The following is a 19,230-nucleotide window of genomic DNA, read 5'->3' as shown; positions in this document are numbered from 1 at the left end:
GGACGGCCAGTAATCGACTCGCAAAAGACGACAACCTCGACTCGTCGCGTATCCATCTATCACTATCAGCACCGGTTGTTCGGTCTCTTGGCGCAACAAGCGACACCTTATAAACCCGAATCTAATCCGGACACCACCACCCCCCCAACAACATTCACAATGTCTGAGGGTCTCAAGCGCGTCTTTGCCGAAAAGAAGGAGCAGGTTAGTTTGTGGAGCTGGCGGCTGAGCTGACCCCTTTGCAGGACCAGGCGTGAGTTCCAACCTTTCCCTCCAGCCCACGTCCCACAGTGCAGCGTCGCGTGACACGCGTTGCTCTTTTATTGTTGCATTAGAAGACCAGCTATGGCTGTTATCTATTCCGCTACAGGGGAGTGCTGACGTCTTTGCGCAGCGCCTTCGTCACCTTCCTGACTGCCGGTTTCCCTACCGCTGATGCCACCGTTCCCCTCATGCTCGCCATGGAGGCGGGCGGCGCCGACATCATTGAGCTCGGCGTCCCCTTCTCTGACCCCTCTGCCGACGGTCCCGTGATCCAGAAGGCCAACGTTGTACGTGTTTTTTTACTGCCCATTGCTGTGTCGGGTGTGACTGACGGGCCAGATTGCTATTGAGAACGGTGTCGGCTACAAGCAGTGTCTCGACTATGTCAAGGAGGCTCGCGCCAAGGGCCTCAAGGCTCCCGTCATCTTCATGGGTGAGTCTATCAATGTCAGGAGGGGTTGAATCTGACGTGGCAGGTTACTACAACTCGTTCCTTGCCTACGGTGAGGAGAAGGCCGTCGAGGACGCCTACGCCGCCGGCGGCAACGGCTACATCATCGTCGACCTCCCTCCTGAGGAGGCTGGCCAGTTCCGTGGCATCTGTGCCAAGACTGGCATGTCGTACGTTCCCCTCATTGCCCCCTCTACCACTGTCGAGCGCCTCAAGTACCTCGCCACTATTGCCGACTCGTTCATCTACGTCGTCTCCAAGATGGCCACCACCGGCTCCTCTGCTGCCGTCGGCATGAACGCCCAGCTCCCCCAGATCCTCCAGCGTGTGCGCCAGATCACGCCCGTGCCCCTGGCTGTCGGCTTTGGTGTTGACAACCGCACCCACTTTGACTTTGTCACCTCGGCCGGTGCCGACGGTGTCGTCATTGGCTCCAAGATCCTCAAGGTCGTTTCCGAGGCCCCCGCCGGCACTGCCGAGCAGGCTCTCAAGGACTACTGCCTGACAATCTCGCTCAAGGGCCAGAACCCCCCCGCCCTTGGCCGCAAGGACCCTGCCAACGACGCTGCTGGCAAGCCCGACCCCGCCATGCCCATCCCCAACTCGCTTGCCGACGACAAGGCCGAGTTCTCCGTCAAGGCCGGCGAGAAGCTTCCTTCCAAGTTTGGTCCCTTCGGCGGTGCCTACGTCGCCGAGTCGCTCGTCAACTGCCTTTCCGAGCTTGAGGCCGCTTACATCAAGGCCAGCAACGACCCCGAGTTCTGGAAGGAGTACGAGGCCATGTTCGAGTACATTGGCCGTCCCTCGAGCCTCTACTTCGCCGACCGCCTCACCGAGAAGATGGGCGGTGCCAAGATTTGGCTCAAGCGCGAGGACCTGAACCACACTGGCTCGCACAAGCTCAACAACGCCATCGGCCAGATCCTCCTTGCCAAGCGCCTGGGTAAGACCCGCATCATTGCCGAGACTGGTGCTGGCCAGCACGGTGTCGCTTCCGCCACTGTCTGTGCCAAGTTTGGCATGGAGTGCGTTGTCTACATGGGTGCCGAGGACGTCCGCAGGCAGGAGATGAACGTCTTCCGCATGAAGATGCTCGGCGCTACTGTCGTCCCCGTCACCTCGGGTACCCAGACCCTCAAGGACGCCGTCAACGAGGCCATGCGCGAGTGGGTCACCCGTCTTGACGACACCCACTACCTCATTGGTTCGGCCATTGGCCCCCACCCCTTCCCCACCATTGTCCGCGACTTCCAGCGCGTCATTGGCCGTGAGATTAAGCAGCAGTCGGCTGAGAAGTTTGGCAAGCTCCCCGACGCTGTCGTTGCCTGTGTCGGCGGTGGCTCGAACGCCATCGGTGCCTTCTACGACTTTGTCCAGGACGAGAGCGTCCGCCTGGTCGGTGTCGAGGCCGCTGGTCACGGTGTCCACACCAACCTGCACTCGGCCACTCTCGGCAAGGGTGTTCCCGGTGTCGTCCACGGTGCCGCCTCGTACATTATCCAGGACATTATGGGCCAGCTCATCCCCACCCACTCGATCTCGGCCGGTCTCGACTACAACTCGGTCGGCCCCGAGCACGCCTACCTCAAGCACATTGGCCGTGCCGAGTACATCTCTGCCGACGACGAGCAGTGCCTCACTGCCTTCCGCTGGACCACTCAGTGCGAGGGTATCATCCCCGCTCTCGAGTCGTCCCACGGTCTCTGGGGCGGTTTCCAGCTCGCCAAGACCCTCCCCAAGGACCAGAACGTTGTCATCGTCCTCTCGGGCAACGGCGCCAAGGACGTCGAGGAGGTTCTCCTTACCCTCAAGGACAAGAAGTGGGCCGACAAGCTCGACTGGCACGTCGCGCAGTAAGCGCGCACGCAGTCGGGTGTAAGTAGACGCAAAAAAAGGGTCGTATATTATTGGTATACGTTTCTGTCGTAGACGCATCAGATACGTGGGTTGTTTCAAGACACACACATCTAGTTTTCAATTATGCATATGCCTTGTGTGTGTGCAGGAATAGATAAGTGGGGGGTTTTATGCGGCAAGAGTGCAGACCATGACCGCGTCCTTGCCCATGGTCTCGGTGTGGACAAAGGTGAGGCCAGGCAGGCCGACGTCCGCTCCAGGAGGCACAACACTGATGCCCTCGCCGATGAACATTGGCGCAACAGTGACCACGACGCTGTCCACGACGGGAGTGCCGTCAGCACGGTTAGGCGCATGGAGGAAGGAAGACAGCACGCGCGAACCGCCCTCAATCATCACGGAGCGAAGCCCGAGGTCGCGGAGCACAGTCGGGAACGTCGTGGGCGAAATGTAGCCTGAGGAGTGGGTTAGATCGTTACGGAGGCACCTTACCCACCATTCTCGTGGAGCTCCACGCGCACAATGCGCGCACCAGCTTCCTCAAGAGCCTTGGCCTTGGCGTCGTCTGCGTCCTGGCCGCAAATGATCCACGGCTGTCGCACGAGCTGTGGTCCTGCGGCGGTCGTGTTTCCCGCCTTGTTGTTCATCCACTCGGAGAGCATGCGGGCCGTCGGCGGCATGCGGAGCTTTGGGTCGAGAACGAGAGGCTGAGGAGGGAGGAGGGTCGGGTCATCCTGAGGAACCTGCTGGACTGCGTGGTCAGCTATGACGAGGAACCGGGAGCTCACTCTTCAGCCTTGGGTCGTCCATGATGACGGTCTGGACGCCGATGAGAATCGCGTCGTGCATGGTGCGCAGCCTGTTGTTAGTTCCAGCTTGTGCGTTTCCTTGCAGAGGCTAGAAGGTAACAAGCAGACCTTCCTACTGGTCGCTGCCCCTCTCGACCAGACTCACCAATGTGTCATGAGCATACTCTCTGGCCCAGAGAGCGTAACCCGCGCGCCTCCGGGGCCGGCAATCTTCATGTCGAGACTCTGCGCCCATGTGAGAGTAATGTGTGGCCTCTCAGATGTCGAGGGGGCCGTCGTGCGCTTGGCGACGTGCTCGACGAGGAAGGCCGGGGCAGACATTGTGCGATGTGGTGAACACTTGAAGTGTTCGGACGACCATCCTCCACCTTAACTGACTGTCACATTCCGGTTTACGTAACTTCCGGAACCAAACAGATGGCCGCTATCTGCCGCCGGTTACATCGGGGCAACGAACATCCACATCTCTCAACCTCCTCACCATCCAACATGGCTTCCTCTGACGCGACCGCTGCGCTAGCCGACTGCCAGGACCGCGAGAAGCTCACCCAGCTTCTGTCGACTCTCCTCGAGCCGAGTGCCGCCCTCCGTGACCTCCTCGTCCCCTCCGTTCTCGAGCGCCTGTCCGCCACGTCCGCCCCGCCCGCGAGCTATGGTACGCTCGTCGACATGTGTGCCGACGCAGCCAAGCAGTGGACCTATGAGCAGAAGGCCGACTTTGTCTCTGGCCACCCCATGATCGGCGAGGTGAAGAACCTGAGCGCTCACAGCGCCAAGGAGCAGTCGAGCCAGCCCACCCGCCCGATCGTTCTTGAGCGGTGAGTAAGGCATGGGCTCGCTCAGTGTTTGCCAGAGGCCAAACAGCTAGCTTGAACCCAAGGATCTTCTCTGACCACACAGTCTCGCACACCTCAACCAGGTGTTCAACACCGTCTTCCCCGGCCTCCGCTTCATCACTTTTGTCAACGGCCGCCCACGAAACGTGATTGTCAACGAGATGGAGACTTCCATTGGCCTCGCTGTCTCGCCCGACCCCCTTCCGGAGTCATTTGCGGCCAGCGAGCCTGCAGTGGACAGCGATGTCATCCAGCAGCTCGTGCGCGCTCAGGACTCTGTCCAGTGGAAGGCCGAGTGCGACCGCGCCGTCGCCGACGTCTGGAGGATCGCACACGCCCGCCTCGGTGCCATGGGCCTCAACTGAGCATACACGGCACTCTTCTTGGGGCAGAGCTAGTAGGGCCATTGGGGAAAGCATACAAGGACGGTAGAACCTGTAGAAAAGGCAGTGTCGGACGCATTGTAATTGGCATAGCTTGGGGTATGGGTTGAAGGGTCACACAGTACAGATAACGCGGCGTCAAATGGGATAGCGCGTAATTTCCGGATCAAGTGCCGAACGCATCATCAGGCGGTCCACTCACGTCAACTCATCTCCTCTCACTTGCATCCACCGGGGGGCCCTTTATCTGTCTGCCATGTCGTACCACGACCCATACCAGGTCAAGGCGAGCAATGGAACTCTGATCACCTGGTGAGTTCCAGCTTGCTTGCATTTCCTGCCTTAAGCTGACGCAGACAGCGACTCGGCGGCCAAGCAGATTCTCATCCACCTCGACGCCCAGCGCGATGGCCCCCAGAAGTTCATCATCCGTGACGGTAAGTACGGGGAAGGAGGAAGCGGTTGTCATATACGGTGCTGTATGGTGCTGTCGCAGCTCTCAAGGCCATCCCAGACAGAGCTGACTGCCAGTGGACGACACGCACGTGTTGATCAAGTCTATCTACGTCGACATGGTTCGCACATCTCTCCAGGAGGAGGTGGGTACTGCGCTTGTATCTGGTGTTGACCCGTGCAGCTTGAGAAGAACACATACGACCAGGATCCTGCATTATGATGCGCTCTACTGTATTGGTACCATGTATTCGATATCAACGCGTTTGACACTCCTTGCCACCCATCGAGGTAACCCACTGGGCGCGGGGCTGCTGACCACTCTCATCTCTCACATGTGTCTTCCCACTTCCAGCGCTGCATCGCTGATCCTCACAAGCTACATACTTATCTGCATCAGCAACACCGCTACCTGCCATGGGTGCCCCCAGACAGCCCTCAGACAGCCCTCAGACAGCCCCCAGACACCGTTCCCCGGCCCGTGCTTGGGATCTCTGGGCAGAACCCTCCCCCAGCGCTGGCCGACATTGCCATTCACCACCTCTTGGCGGGGCGATGCGCCGCTCTCCCAGAACCACAAACCGCCTACACTGCGTTCCCTCTGCCACCTCCCTCCACCGGGCCCCAACACGCCCCGCCCCGCTGTGAAGGCACGAGCACGTAGCTCTAGGACGAATCCTCTTCGACGGCATTGGGGTTGGTGCCGGGCCTCGAGTGTTTGGCGGGGGGTACAGCGTCTCTGGGACCTGTTAGACTTGGTGTCCGTGTTCCGGGTGAGGAAAATCTAGGTAGAAGCGATGCCAGCTTGCGAACGCGCACGGGACCGCGATGTCCAGTCACAAGGACGACCACTGAGTGATCCACAACACACACACACGCAACCTGTTCCCCATCCCCATCCTCTGTACGTTGGCACCCACACGCCCGCGCGACGCTCTCCAACATGCTGCCGACTGTCCCGCTGCGAACCCCTCTGCACCTCGACGGCCTGGCACTGGCAGCGCGGTCCTGGGCGGCCGATATGACGGCCCTTCCTGGGCCTGCTTTCACAGCCCAGCGGCACGGAGTACGCTCATGGCGGGGATACCGGGCGCGGCTGTCGCCGAGAGTGTAAGAACTGAGAAACTGTCAGGTCTGATAACCACAGAGAAGGTGACCTCACCTTAGGGTTAGAAGCCGCAACTGACGCTGCGGCGGGGGGCCGGCCTCGTGCCGTCGAGGGTTGGACGCGTCTCTGGGGTGCGCGTCTGCGGGAGCCGGGCTGGCTGCAGGAGATGCGCCGGAGCCAGCTAGCTGGCCATGGTGCGCGGAGTGGAGAGAGAGGGCTGATGGGAGGGGCGGAGGTTGGGTGTCGGTTGTGGCAGATGGTGTTTGGCGCGGTGGAGAGAAGAAAGGACCAACAAGGTTGTTGATGGAGACTGCCGCTGCTCGCACTCTGTGACGAGCGGTGGACGGACGGAGGCGTCGCAGGGGTGAGTCAACCGTCGTCAGCCGGCCAGCGCCAGGGACACCTTTATGTGGCTCCAGCTTTGCACCCAATCTGCATTCTCCAACCTCTCTTTAATCTTTCCTCTCTTGAATACGCAATGTGCACACTTCTCGCATCATCCCCTGCAATTCACTACGCACTTGCTGACACATTGACACATTAGTACATTGGATCCTGGGGCCTGTGGGGCACTCGCAGTACGCTGACCCACGCCCGGGAGGTCATGGACGAGCGAGATCTGATACCCGGCTGCGACCAGATCCCCTATCCCCATTATTAAGATTTGAATGCTGTGCCTATTGCCCAGCTGTACCTCTTGCGCTCTTGCCTCCGGGCTTGGTTTGTGAGACCAGTTTGAGGCATACGCCAGCTCTCATTCTGTAACCCAACTTTGGCGCACCGGACGCGTACCAGGTTCCCCTCGACGCGCCTTGTTTTTGAATCTTCCAACCTCCGAAAAGTCAGGCGCTCTTGTGTTCTGCTCGCGCGAGTAAAACCTGTTCTTGTGATTCATTGACCAACAAAGCTGGCGTACTGGGACTGCGTATTGATTGCTGCGAAGCCGCGGCGCGGGGGGTTGGGGAGTGGACCAAACACATCTTGCACCTGAGCGTGGTTTGGTGGACCCGTGCGGGAGGGACGATCGATACGCCATCGGGTGCGGGTCAGATACAGCTTGTAGCACCAGTTGGGCCACAGGCGCGCGTTTCTTGCTCCCCGTCGCGTCGACGCGTATACAGTGCATGAGCAGGTATGTAGGTGTCACGCTGTGTCGAGAGTGTTTGGCAGCTCTAACGTTACAGCAGCAGCAGCAGCAGCAGCAGCAGCCTGGGTATGAGACGTGCGGGGCAGGAGCAGGGCCTGGGTGTCGACCTGAACGCGACACCTGGCTCTATCTGCAGACGCGACCTGAACGGCGGCGACGGACCATTCAGTCACACCTGTTGGTCTGGGCGACCCTTTGGCCAACGCAGCGGAGGCCAGAAGCAACAAGGACCACACAGCTGCCAGCAATCGCAAGACCTGTATACACATTCTCCTATGCACTCCACTTTTGAACATCTCCTTTGCACACAACATACCATTCCTGTTGCCATCCTTGTCCCCCCATCTCTCATACCTCGTCTGCCGCCATTGCCATCAGGGCCGCCATCTGCCTCGTCAGGACTGCAGGACTGGTTGTGTCATCCGTCCGCCAAACCGGTCCATCCTACCAGCAAGAGCGCTCCGACCTATCCGCCCCCCACGGCCCACATGTCGTCGTCGGCCACTGCCCATTACCTCCCAAACGCACCCCCCTCAGTCCACTCTTCGTCCTGCTCCCCCTTTCCATCGTCCCTCTTCACCCGACGCCGTGGCGCAGCGCTAGCCCCTTTGCAGCCCACAAGAACAGTTGTCTTGTCCGTGGACGTCAACTCGCCGTCCCAAAAATCACCCTTTCCACCGCTGCCCACCACCCACACCACCGCTGCCTCAACAGCCCCTGCGTCTGCGTCGCACACGTTGCCGCACGCTCACGCACGAGGACGTGTTCTCCGACGCCTACGAAGTGCGCGCTCTGTCCGCAAGTTGGGAGGAGGAGCCCGTTCGCCCAGGTCCACAGAACAAGTCCGTGCGCCGCCGCCGCCTCTGCCAGCAGACCCCTTTGCCGTTGCCGAGCGCCGCCAGTCGTCGCTTCCTCCATCGACACTTGTTGCTTCCCCTCCTCCTCTCTCACCTGTATCTCGCGTCGTCGATAAAGCTCTCCCACCGCTTCCTCACAGAAAGGCTGCGGCCCACATTCTTAAAAACCATCGACGCCCACCCGAACCGCCCAACATTGATCAACCGTTCAACCTCGTTGCGGCGCTTCTTGGCGAGCCGTCCTACCCCGTAAAGGGCGCCGCAAGAACCTCGTCGCCTGCTGCCGCGCGACCAACGTCTGCCTTTACAAGACCCCCGCATGAACTCGCACCGCCAGGCCCAATGGACGTCCGCGACATCATCTCAAAGTGCGAGGACGCCAGCATGAGCTGGAGTCTGCAGTTCTGGGTCACCATTGCCGACCCGCAGGTGAGCGTGGTGTAGTGTTCCCGCGCGCTAGCGATCCCGTGTACTAAATTGGCCCAGACCAACCATGTCTTCTTCGCTTGTCCTGCAACTGGTACGCCTCCACACCAGGAATCATAATCGTCCACTGAATCACTGACATGCCCCAGGCCAATGCAGCTGGGAGCCTCCAGTTGGAGCTTTTGTGTACGTAGACTGGTCCTCTCCCCGCGCAGCTAGAACGCGTTGACCCAAACTGCAGTGTGCCTAGGTCCCCTGATGGCGAATGGTGGGAGCTCGCCGATCCAACGCGCGACAACCAGAGCTACTATTACAGTGAGGAAAGAGACGGTGTGGTCGTGTCATGTTGCTGACCATGGTACAGACACGCTCACTGGAGTCACTCAATGGGAGCGTCCAGAAGGAGACGCCTTTGTCATTCCACTCGGATTAATACAGGTGCGTGTCAATTCATGTGGCGAGGTGGTGGTGGTTTCCATTTGCCCAGGGGCATTCAAACTTACTTGTGCCAGCGGAATGCGCTTCCCGCGCAACCGGATGCGGGTAGCGCGACAGATGAGTCTAGCAAGCAAAACGGATCCTCTGGTGACAACGACACTCCTCTTTCGCATACATCCTCTGTCCGATTCGCACAACGGAGTTCAACCCACGCGTCACCAGTCGCGCCCTCGGCCACGGCGAGCTCCAGTGGGCCCATTACGCCCAGCGCCGACATGCCCCCCTCTCCGCCCGTTGCAGGCGCCCGCCCCTCACCCCTACAGGCGCTGGCCCCGCGTACAGCAGCGACTACGACGCATCGCCATCCAACGACCAGTTTTCGGGTTCTGACTCGGGCCCTCCAACCTCGTGGTGGGAGCGTCGACGCCGTACCAAGAAGGTTAGCGGCGTGGGCAGCACGGTCAGGGGACGCAATGTGGAGATTAGCCCGGCTCTATCTCAGGGAGAGTCCATGTTCACCACACCACCATCACCCATCCATGTCGATGAGATGCTGCAACCCATCGACGCATCGGCGGTCAACCTCGTCCTCCAGCCCTCGTCTCCCAACAGTGCCAGCTATGAGCTGCACAACTTCTCCACCGAGACTTTGCCGACCGGTATTTCGCCACCAAGCGCTCTGGTGTTCTCCGCCAGCGCCTGTCTCTGGAGCGTATCATGGAGTGGCAGCGCAACCCAATCACTGCGCCGCTCCTGGTACTCTCCAAGGGCTCTGTGCATGATGCCATGACCACGTTCAAGATCATCCAGCACGTCATGGGCGAGCGCGACCGTGCCGTCGAGTCTGCGCGCCCACCACACCAGCCCGCGGGCCCCTCTGTTCTCGCGCTTCGGGGTGGCCGGGACGACAACAAGGACGAAAAGACGGTCATTCTCGAGGAGATTCGGTGGATGATCCAGTTGGGCGTGGGCAGGATCGAGATGCGCGACGAGCTCTACTGCCAGCTCATCAAACAGCTCACCCGCAACCCGGACAAGGACGCTGCCGTCCTTGGCTTCCAGCTCTTCTGCGTCTTCGTCGCGGCCTTTGGTCCATCCAAGAGCTTTGAGCCGTTTGTTCGCTCATTCCTCGTCGGCCACCTCGAGCGCCCCGACTATGGTATCGGCGTCATGTCCAAGTGTATGTTTTCCTCTAGCTTTCCAGAACGCTCCGCTTCCGCGCATCTCTGACGCCGCGAACGCAGACTGTCTCACCCGCATCGATGTGCTTGGCGCAAAGGGCGGACGTGGACGGGTCTTGACTATCACGGAGATTGAACACGCCTCGGTGAGTCCTATTTAGAAATGGGACGCGCCATGGCCTCGTGACGCTGACGTTGCTACAGGACGCTGCGTTCTACCCCTCTGTCTATGGCCAGACTCTCGAGACCATCATGCAGCGCCAAGAAGGTGCATACCCTGAGCTCCGCATCCCCATCATCCTCCCCTTCCTTGCCGACGGGATTCTCGCTCTGGGTGGTACAGAAGCCGAGGGCGTGTTCCGTGTCCCCGGCGACGCCGACATTATCGCGCAGCTCAAGGCCCACATCGACCGGGGCCAGTACCAGCTCAGCGGCGTCGAGGACCCGCACGTCGTGGCGTCCTTGTTCAAGCTGTGGCTGCGCGAGCTCGAGGAGCCCCTCATCCCCACTGGGCTGTACAATGCGGCGCTGCAGGCGTCAAAGTCGGTGGACCACACGATCATCTTCATCAAGAAGCTGCCCGACCACAACCGCCGCGTGCTGCTGTTTGTCATCAGCTTCATGCAGCTCTTCCTGGACCCCGATATCGTCGCCATCACCAAGATGACCCCCCAGAATCTCGGTACGTCATCTTTTTTTGTTTAATTACCCTTCCCTGCGCGCGGGTCGTGAAGGGAGTGAGGGAGCCGTGGGGGCGACGGTCCGATCTGCGACACGGGCGCCACGGGATGTACAACCCAGAAACAAACAAACCGCTGACTTTTCTCCATTAGCATTGGTCCTCGCACCCAACATCCTGCGCACGCCCAGCGAGTCGCTCGCCACGGTCTTTGCCAACTCGTCGTTTGAGTGCCAGTTTGTACTCAACCTGTTGCTCCACCTCGACCCGCCGTCTGTGGACCCCGAGTATGTCCCGTCACATGGCGGTGGTGCGGCAGCGGCCAAGCGTGGCAGCTTTGACTCGGCCGGCTCGTCGGCAGAGTTGTAAATATCCCCCCAACCCCACCCCCCGGACTCGTGCTGTCTGTCGCTTTCGCTTTTGCCTTGGATACCGGGGGTATCCTCCGGTACCGCCCTTCCGCCTGGGCACCGGGCGAAAGAGTTGCGGAGAAACAGAGGCGACCAGGAAACCCATCCCTTTTTAATCTGGAGAGTATCGCATCACACTGTTTAGCGGCACGCACGCATACACGCGCATGCCGCTTGGCGGCAAGTAAGCAAGGGGGGCTGAGAGTGGCGGTAGTGTGCCCGTGTGCTCTCAGCAGCAGCACCATCCCTCCGCTCTCATAGCTCACTCGCTACTTGCCACTTGCCACTTGCCACGCTCTAGCTACGCTTTGAGCTGGTTCCCCCCCTCCCCTCTCCCCCTCACCTGTAAACCTTACAAATGTACCGTACTTGGCGTACCCTGTCTACCCATTTAGTTTTCACGTGGGCCACATGGACGAATGCAGAGAGGGAGAGCAAGTTGGCAAGGGAAGGGCCTGGAGTCTGGATCGTGTGGATCGTGTGGATCACCTGGGTCGTCTAAAATCATGAGCGAGAGTGATCACGAGGACAAAAGCACAAACGCAAAGCACAGGTAGTAGCCCGAGTACGGTAGCATGTGGCTTATGTGGCTTTGTGTCCAATGCATCGGCCTCTGCAAAGTTTTCAAGTGCTGCTTGTCGGTCGTGGTTGTGGATGTGGGTAGCGACAACGACACGACGACGACGACGGCGAGGGCACCAGGCCCCGGGCCACACGATGCCGCAATGGCGATGTGGGGTGTGGGGGGGGTGACTACTGTCTACTGTTTGTTGCAAAACACTGCCCGAAATGTGGGCGCGGCGGTGGTCTCCGACGGGGCCTTTGTTCCTTGTGTCCCACCCAATACAGTAAAGAAGCAACCAGCTAAACCAGGCAATGTGCAGGCCATGCAGGCGAGATATCTGCGATCTGTGAGCAGCAGGTGCACAGGCTGCCAGCTGTAACCTTGGGCTGCCGGGTACTGTACCGGGTGGGCGACAGGGTTTGTGCCTGCAGTAGCGGCGACCGCAGCAGGACAGGAGCGTTTGCTGCCTGGATACCTGCGACAACTGTGCGTTTCAGTCCATGCCGTGCCGCGGCGTCTGAGAGGGAGGTTGGGGGTTGCGGGAACGACCACAAAGGGGGGCAAAAGGCCTTTGCTGGGGCGAGCAAGGCCTGGGGGTGTGGACCATGGAGAAGAGTGGATGAAGCGCAGAGAGCTGCATGGAAGAGGGGGGGCGCCATGCCGTGGTTCGTGTTGTTGGGACTGTTTCATTTGGGGGGTTCCGGCGCGGGTGTGGTGCCGAGAGTGTCGTCTTGTTGCCATGCCGTGTCCATCATGCATCAGCATGTATCCAGGTCTCCCTTGTCCTGGTGTGACCATTGTTGCATGCACTGTGTGCACTGTACCCACTGTGTACTGCAGGAGGAATGACGCAAGGGAGAGGTTTCGTGCATGCAAAAAAGACCACCAACAATGCGGCCTTTTTTGCCAAGAGATCAAAAGAGCGTTGTTGGATTGTTGGAGGGAGCAACGCCCAAGGCGGCTGCTGGCGCGGGCTTCAATGGTCTACTTTCTGCCTCGCGTCTGCCGCCCCCCCACCCGCGCGCGCGCGCCGCCCGCGCGTTTTTACAATAGGAACGAGGTCTCGGGCACAAGAGAATGAGAGAGAGACCGGAGCATGGGGGGCCGCGGGTGAGGAGAGGGGACGAGGGGGAATGTGCAGATGGGAACTGTCGAGTGCAATCAGCTGCTGCTGCTGACTGCTCTGAACTGCTGACGGCTGACTGCTGGAGCGCATCCTCTTCGCGTCACCATATCCACCACCACGCCGACACACATACACGCTTTTCTGTCATTCACAACATCCACATCCTCCCCCCCATCGCTGCATCCACCTTACTCTGCACACACTCGCGCACTGGACGCGCCTCTTGATCACTCCTGGCCTCCTGGCGCGCTGGCCGACTGCGGACGCGTCCCAAAACCGCGGATTCAACAACGACAACGGGACCGAGACACAGTGAACAGGCAACCCCATCCAACACCCAGCGTGTGCACACGCGCGCGCCGTCCTTTCTCTCAACTCTGAACTCCACAGGCCACTTGGTCACGACCAGCACGATGCAGGTCTATCTCTCATCGGGGTGAGTCCTTGTGTCTGCGCGGCATATGGACATGCCGTGGGCCTATAGCGGGTGGAGTGCTGACCACGGCTCCTCTATAAACCAAACCATCTCGACCTCTCCGCCTCCAACGCCGTTCTCGACGCCGCCATCGCCTGTGTCTGTCGCACATGCCCACTACACCCGGCCTCCCCTCTCCCCTCTCCATGTTTACGCTGTGCCATTGCAAACCAAACACAACAAACGCCTCCTCCTGCCTTTGTTGTCGGCTATCTCGAACGCGCGCGCGCCACACACACCACGCGCGTCTCTTTGACCGCCATGCGCCATCCCCCCTCCTCCTCCTCAACGCCACCCCCTCGCGCCGGCCCTGTACCCCGTGTCCCCCCACAACAGCTCCCCGCTGCTGGCATACCAGCCATGCCACTCGTGCGACCCCACAACCGGATGGCAGGACTATGCATCCTACTCCAACACCAATGCCACGGGCGATGACGTTGGATGGGTCACGAGCGCACAGAACGCGTCGGTCTCACTCAACTTTACCGGTACGTCCCACACACGCAGGGATTCGTTTTTTTTTTCTCTGTCTCTTCATTAAACTAACCCGTTGTTCCTCATGTGCCTGCCCTTGCTCTCAACACACTCCCACACTCCCACTCCCGACAAACAGGTACTGCCCTCTTCTTCGAGGTCGACTTTGCTCCGTCGAGCGGAGGCGGTGGCCCGGGTGCTGGCGCCGGCACGTCGGGCTCGGGGACTGGATGGACCACAAAGGTCCTGGTCAACGGCACGGACGCGCCGTCGGGCTCGACGACCACTGCTGTTGGCGTGAGAGGCCTGCCGGCAGGCATGCACACGTTCCGACTAGACCTGCAGCGAACCGACGGCAAGACTGGAAACGAGACGTGGGCCAACGTCCAAGGCGTCACTGGGACGCTGGACGGCGCCAACGGCCCAGAAACGACAAACTCGACAATTGACGACACGGCCTGGGCAGGAGGCCCGAATGGAACGGTCATTCTCAGCCCGGCGTGGAACATGTTGGAGAGCAACCACAGCAACTTTGTCAACACTGTGAGTTGAGGTGGCTGTTACAGGGCCAGCAACTGACACCCCAGTCGGACCCAATGGTCGTCACAGAGGAAGGCACGCAGGCGCGCAACCACAACAGCTCGATCTCGTGGACAACTCTGTCTGGCGCAAACAATTCGATGCAGTTTACAGGAAGTGCAGTGTGGGCGTATGGAACGACAGGTGGGCCTGCCGGCGGCTACCAGGTCATGTTGGACGGAGCGTCCATCGGAACATATGACGCGTCGGGAGGACCCGAGGTGTACCAACAGGTGCTGTACCACGTCTCTGGCTTGTCAGATTCTCAACATACGATCCAGCTGGTCAACCAGTGGGGCCAGCTCTCGTTCGACTACCTCGTCGCGACTACCAAGCTCGGTGCCGCGACCCTGGCCGAGCAAGTGACCACCACCTCGTCCCGTGCCACCATGACCGCCGGCGCACCGTCGTACACTGTGGGGCCGACCACGTCAGCCGTCCATTCGTCCGCTGCCGCTGCCGCCGCCAAGCCGTACAACTCGACAGCCAAGACGGCCATTGGCGCGGCGGTCGGTGCCGCGGGTGGTCTGGCGCTCATTGGCCTCATTGCCATCTGCTTCTGGCGCCGGCGCGAACGAAAACGGCGTCCAACACCCAAGCTCGGCTGGAACGACGACCGTCCGTGGTACAAGCGCATGATGGCGCGCGACGTCGGATGGCGGTTTGTCAACTTGCCCGAAGAGAATCCGGGCCAGTCGGGCCAGATGCGCGAGGTGTACGCGGGCACCCCTCCAGGCCGACAGCGCACGCACGCGTCTGGGTCGTCGTTTGGCAGCGCCGCAGCGGGTCTCGCGGCAGTGCCACCAGCGTACACCCGCCGCTCGCTCCTGCCCTTCAAGAACAATTTGTGGGCCAAGGAGACACGTAAAGACGACCTCGGATCGGTACCCATGCGCGACGTCAGCCGCTCGCCTACAAACTCGCCCGGCCCCATCACTGCCGCCCTCGCCGGCGGCCACTCGCCATTGACCAACCTGCAGCGCAGCTTCTCGTCGTCGCAAGGCTCGCGCGCAGCGCCGCCAGCAGCCATCTCCACAGGCGCAGACGGCCGCTCAGCAGCGGACCAGTGGCGCGAAAAGGAACGCGCAGCCGCCCACCGCATGCAGAGCGAGGAACGCCTCGAGGGCCCGCACTCTGGAGCCGCCGCCGCCGCCGCCGCCGGAGGAGCTGGCGCCAGCAGCAGCGGTAACCCGCGCGAGTGGTACGACTGGGTCGGACTGAGCACGTACGGCGAGCGCGGGTCGCGCCACCTGTCCAACATGTTTGGCCTGGGCAAGCCGGCCAGCACAAAGGCGCCGCTGCAGATCAGCAGCCCGCGCGGCATTGGCAACCCCGACGACGACGAGTATGCCATGGGCAGCGTGCACGACCAGCACATGGCCCCGCCGCCGCAGTCGCCGCGCCGGTTCCTTGATACCAAGCGCAACACGGCGGCGTCGCAGTGGGCCCGGTACTAGTGTGGGATTGGGGTTGTTGTTTTTGTATAGTACCTACCCGCTGGACCTGTGAGGGAGGGAGTCGCGGTTGGGGGTTTTGTCTAGGTTTTTGTCGTGTACGAGGTCGTGTACAGTACAGTGTTTACCGTGTGCATCTGTAGCGCTGCGTGCCATGCCATGCCACCACGGGTCGTTAGCGGTTTGCATGTTTTGCCGCAGGTTGCAGAAATTGGCCCAAGATAAGATGAGAGAGACGGTTCGGTTTTCTGCGGCCACCGGATGCCTCCCTCCCGCGCCGCTCGTCCCAACACTCCACTCCATTCCCCCCGCATATGAGGATAACTATGCATGCAGTCACACTACAGGACGGCCAAACATTATCATAGTGTACACCAGCGTCTCTTACGCGCTTCGATAGTCACGATATCATCCCCCGGCGTAGATCCAAGCTCTCTCTCACGAACGTCTCTTCTCTGTTTCTCTTTCTCTCTCTTCAGTCTCTTCTCAAGTGGCGGTCCCTGGTGACCAGTCCCGGTCTCCCGGGCCCCGCCTGTCTATTTCAACCCATCCCATCCCGTTTCCTAAGTCGGCACCATGCTCGCGTCGAGGCCCAGGCCATGCAGGAACATGTTGACGTTGCGCAGCTTCATCTCGGCGCGGGCGCGCGGCGTGTGCGAGTCGCGCGCCGCCGTGACAGAGTGCAGAATGTTCTCGCGCAGCGCCGCCACGAGGTTGGTCTGCTGGTCCTCGGGCGCGTTGACGGCCAAGGCAGCGGCAAGACCCCACACCTCGGCTTCGCGGCGCTCAATCTCCAGTCCTTCCTTTTCGTTGAACTGGTTGGCGCCGGCGGCGTCGGCGCCGATAAGGTAGGCACCGGGGCCGAACGCGACTTTTTGCGCCTGGGTGGACGGGAAGAGCTCGGGCAGGTGCGGGAGGATGATCTGCAAAAAGTAGTCGAACATCTTGTGCCACTGCTCGAGCTCGGCGGGGTCCTGCTGGGCCTCGGGGTGGTTGGGGTCCTGGGGCGCACGGACGAGCGACTGTGCCTTGGACAGGAGGGCAGTGAAGAGGGCAACACCGGGGCGGGTGGCGCCGACCTTCCAGACCTCCATGCGCTGCGAACAGATGCCAAGGAGACCCGAGACGAGGCCGAGGTTGCACTGGTTGATGATGGCGTCCACTCCCGGGATAACGTGGTGGAGGAAGCTGTCCGTCTCGGCCTCGCGGCGCGCACGGTCGAGGCGGTCGGCCTTGGTGAGGAGTGACGAGTCGGCGACGGGAGGAGGGGGAGCGCGCGAGACAACGTCGAGCTGGGGGTAGGTCGCGATCAGGAGGGTGAGCAGAGTGAGACACTGCTGCTGGGGGAGGTGGCGGAGGAGGCGAGGGAAAAGACGCTGGCCCTTGAGAGGGTTCATGAGGGAGATGAACGGGTGGGGGTTGGACACGCCAAGAGGCTCCATGACCATGAGAGTGTTCCACATCTCGTCAACCTTGGCAACGCAGGCGGCGTTCCACGCCTCGACAGCGGGCACGTCGGTAGGGGGAGGGGCGTCACGGCGCATCTGCTCAATCTCGAGGACGTCATCGTACAGCTCCTCAAGGGCAAACATGACCTGCTTGCGAGTGAGGGCAGGACGGGTCGGGCCAGTGCTCTGGTTGAGCTGGTTGATGGGCTGGTGCTTGGTCTTGGTCGCGGCGGGAACAGCAAGGACCTGGCGAGGGGCGACCTGGCTACGAGCGCGCGGCACACGCCCAAGAGCACCCTGCAGAGCGTCGTTGGACATGTTGCTCTGCTGGCGCTTGGCAGTGGTCGACACAAGCTTCTTCACCTGAGTGGTGAGACGCTGCATCGACGCAGTCCCCATCTTGCCGAAACGGTTACCGGTGGGAGCACCGACACCGAAGCCGAGACCGGGAGCGACCTGCACGACAGTGGGTCCTTGGCCGTCCGCGGCCTGCTGGCGACGGATGAGAGCCGAGTAGACCTGGGCGTAAAAGTCGGACGAGTAAGGGTCGGCCGTGGCCAGCTGCGAGAGCTGGATACGCGTGATAAAGTCCTTGTCGGAATTACCCATGAGGTTGTTGTGCTTGGACATGGCCTCAATCTTGCCGGCGATACGACGGTGAAGCTCCTCCATGTGCGCCATCTCCTCAGGGCTGGGCTGGTGGGGGCCCGAAGGCGCCATGGCCTGCTGACCGCCGGGAACCTGCTGCTGCTGCTGGGGAGCGGGGACTGAGCCAAGATCGGGGAACATCTGGTCAAGCAGAGCCTGCTGTTGCTGCGAGTGGCCGGATCCATTGAGGCCAGCAGACACGGGAGGAGTGTTGCGCTGAGGAGGAGTGGGGACGTGGATCGAGTGCTGAGAAGCGTGCTGCTGGTGCTGGGCCTGAGGAGGTTGGTGGGCCACAGGGGGAGGCGTGCCGGCAACCATCTGGCTCTCAATCTCCTCAAGAGTCAGCACACGCGGCTGCTGCTGCTGCTGCTGAACAGGAGGGGGAGTCGGGACGTTGATGTTGGTACGCGCAAGGTCTGCCTCAATCTCATCAAGCGACAGGATCTGGCCAGGTGGAGGACGGGCAGCGGGGGCGGGCTGCTGGGTCGGCGTGCGCGGCTGCGCCACGGGGGAAGCACCCCACTGGTTGGCAGGCGATGCCTTGGCCCAGAGAGGCTCAGGCTCCTTCTTCTTGTTTTGCTTGGTAGACTCTGCTTGTTAGCCAGCTATTGCAAAGGGGGGTCGTAAACTGACTCTTCGTGGAAGGCCTGGACGAGTAGAAGTCGTCCTCGGTGGCAGCAAAGAGGTCCACCTGAGCCTTGGGGTGGAAGTGGCTCTTGGTAGAGGCAATGGGTCCACGGGGCTGCTGGCGGTAGGCCGGGGTAGGCGCAGGTTGCGACGAGAACTGGAAGTCCTGGCCTGCGAGGTACGTCAGCGCTACAGTTCAAAGCAAACAAGCCACCACCACGCACTGAAGTCACCGACGTCGCCAAAGGTCTCGTCGTTGAAGTCATCGCCGCCCTCAAGAAGGCCAGTGTCCATGCCCTCGCCCCAGTTGTAAACGGCAAGGTCCTCCTCCTCGCCAGCGCCGCCGAGACCGCCGCCGCCAAGGAACGAGTCGGCATCGGCACGCGCCTGGAAGCCGTGAACGGTGCCGCCGGGAGCGGAGGCGGACGGAGCGTTGTCACGCCCAGGAAGGGCCGTGTCGAAGCCAAAGAAGCCGCCCGACATGGTTGTTGTTGGTATAGATGTGGGATATATGTCTAGAGCTGTTCGAGACGCT

At 61.0% G+C, this 19,230-nt stretch overlaps 7 protein-coding genes across 7 annotated transcripts; 5 read left to right on the top strand and 2 right to left on the bottom strand.

The window, feature by feature from the left end:
• Positions 1-159: 159 nt before the first annotated feature.
• On the top strand, positions 160-2,572 carry TRP5 (tryptophan synthetase; the record flags this gene model as incomplete). Its single annotated transcript, XM_028615963.1, has 5 exons — positions 160-204; positions 246-253; positions 395-551; positions 604-697; positions 741-2,572. The coding sequence occupies 5 exons, from the start codon at positions 160-162 to the stop codon at positions 2,570-2,572; spliced, it is 2,136 nt and encodes a 711-aa protein (XP_028479820.1).
• A 168-nt stretch (positions 2,573-2,740) lies between these two features.
• Positions 2,741-3,702, bottom strand: RIB7 (2,5-diamino-6-(ribosylamino)-4(3H)-pyrimidinone 5'-phosphate reductase; the record flags this gene model as incomplete). The annotated part of the gene is made up of 4 exons (XM_028615962.1): positions 2,741-3,027; positions 3,069-3,323; positions 3,361-3,431; positions 3,527-3,702. The coding sequence occupies 4 exons, from the start codon at positions 3,700-3,702 to the stop codon at positions 2,741-2,743; spliced, it is 789 nt and encodes a 262-aa protein (XP_028479819.1).
• A 168-nt stretch (positions 3,703-3,870) lies between these two features.
• EHS24_000122 (uncharacterized protein) lies at positions 3,871-4,582 on the top strand (the record flags this gene model as incomplete). Its single annotated transcript, XM_028615961.1, has 2 exons — positions 3,871-4,199; positions 4,282-4,582. 2 exons carry the CDS (start codon positions 3,871-3,873, stop codon positions 4,580-4,582), a joined length of 630 nt encoding a protein of 209 aa, XP_028479818.1.
• A 274-nt stretch (positions 4,583-4,856) lies between these two features.
• Positions 4,857-5,276, top strand: EHS24_000121 (uncharacterized protein; the record flags this gene model as incomplete). The annotated part of the gene is made up of 4 exons (XM_028615960.1): positions 4,857-4,912; positions 4,961-5,037; positions 5,132-5,199; positions 5,238-5,276. 4 exons carry the CDS (start codon positions 4,857-4,859, stop codon positions 5,274-5,276), a joined length of 240 nt encoding a protein of 79 aa, XP_028479817.1.
• Positions 5,277-7,796: 2,520 nt separating this feature from the next.
• On the top strand, positions 7,797-11,258 carry EHS24_000120 (uncharacterized protein; the record flags this gene model as incomplete). Its single annotated transcript, XM_028615959.1, has 10 exons — positions 7,797-8,594; positions 8,652-8,685; positions 8,741-8,777; positions 8,833-8,906; positions 8,956-9,029; positions 9,232-9,640; positions 9,676-10,209; positions 10,274-10,356; positions 10,415-10,892; positions 11,044-11,258. The coding sequence occupies 10 exons, from the start codon at positions 7,797-7,799 to the stop codon at positions 11,256-11,258; spliced, it is 2,736 nt and encodes a 911-aa protein (XP_028479816.1).
• Positions 11,259-13,726: 2,468 nt separating this feature from the next.
• Positions 13,727-15,975, top strand: EHS24_000119 (uncharacterized protein; the record flags this gene model as incomplete). The annotated part of the gene is made up of 4 exons (XM_028615958.1): positions 13,727-13,777; positions 13,860-13,953; positions 14,079-14,482; positions 14,527-15,975. 4 exons carry the CDS (start codon positions 13,727-13,729, stop codon positions 15,973-15,975), a joined length of 1,998 nt encoding a protein of 665 aa, XP_028479815.1.
• Positions 15,976-16,535: 560 nt separating this feature from the next.
• EHS24_000118 (uncharacterized protein) lies at positions 16,536-19,178 on the bottom strand (the record flags this gene model as incomplete). Its single annotated transcript, XM_028615957.1, has 3 exons — positions 16,536-18,658; positions 18,702-18,866; positions 18,920-19,178. 3 exons carry the CDS (start codon positions 19,176-19,178, stop codon positions 16,536-16,538), a joined length of 2,547 nt encoding a protein of 848 aa, XP_028479814.1.
• Positions 19,179-19,230: the final 52 nt, after the last annotated feature.

The sequence above is a fragment of the Apiotrichum porosum genome (genome assembly GCF_003942205.1).
Source record: "Apiotrichum porosum strain DSM 27194 chromosome Unknown scaffold_1, whole genome shotgun sequence".
In the NCBI taxonomy this organism is placed as follows: Eukaryota; Fungi; Basidiomycota; class Tremellomycetes; order Trichosporonales; family Trichosporonaceae; genus Apiotrichum; species Apiotrichum porosum.
The sequence above is the reverse complement of the archived record's forward strand: the minus strand, read 5'-3'. Positions and strand labels throughout refer to the sequence as shown.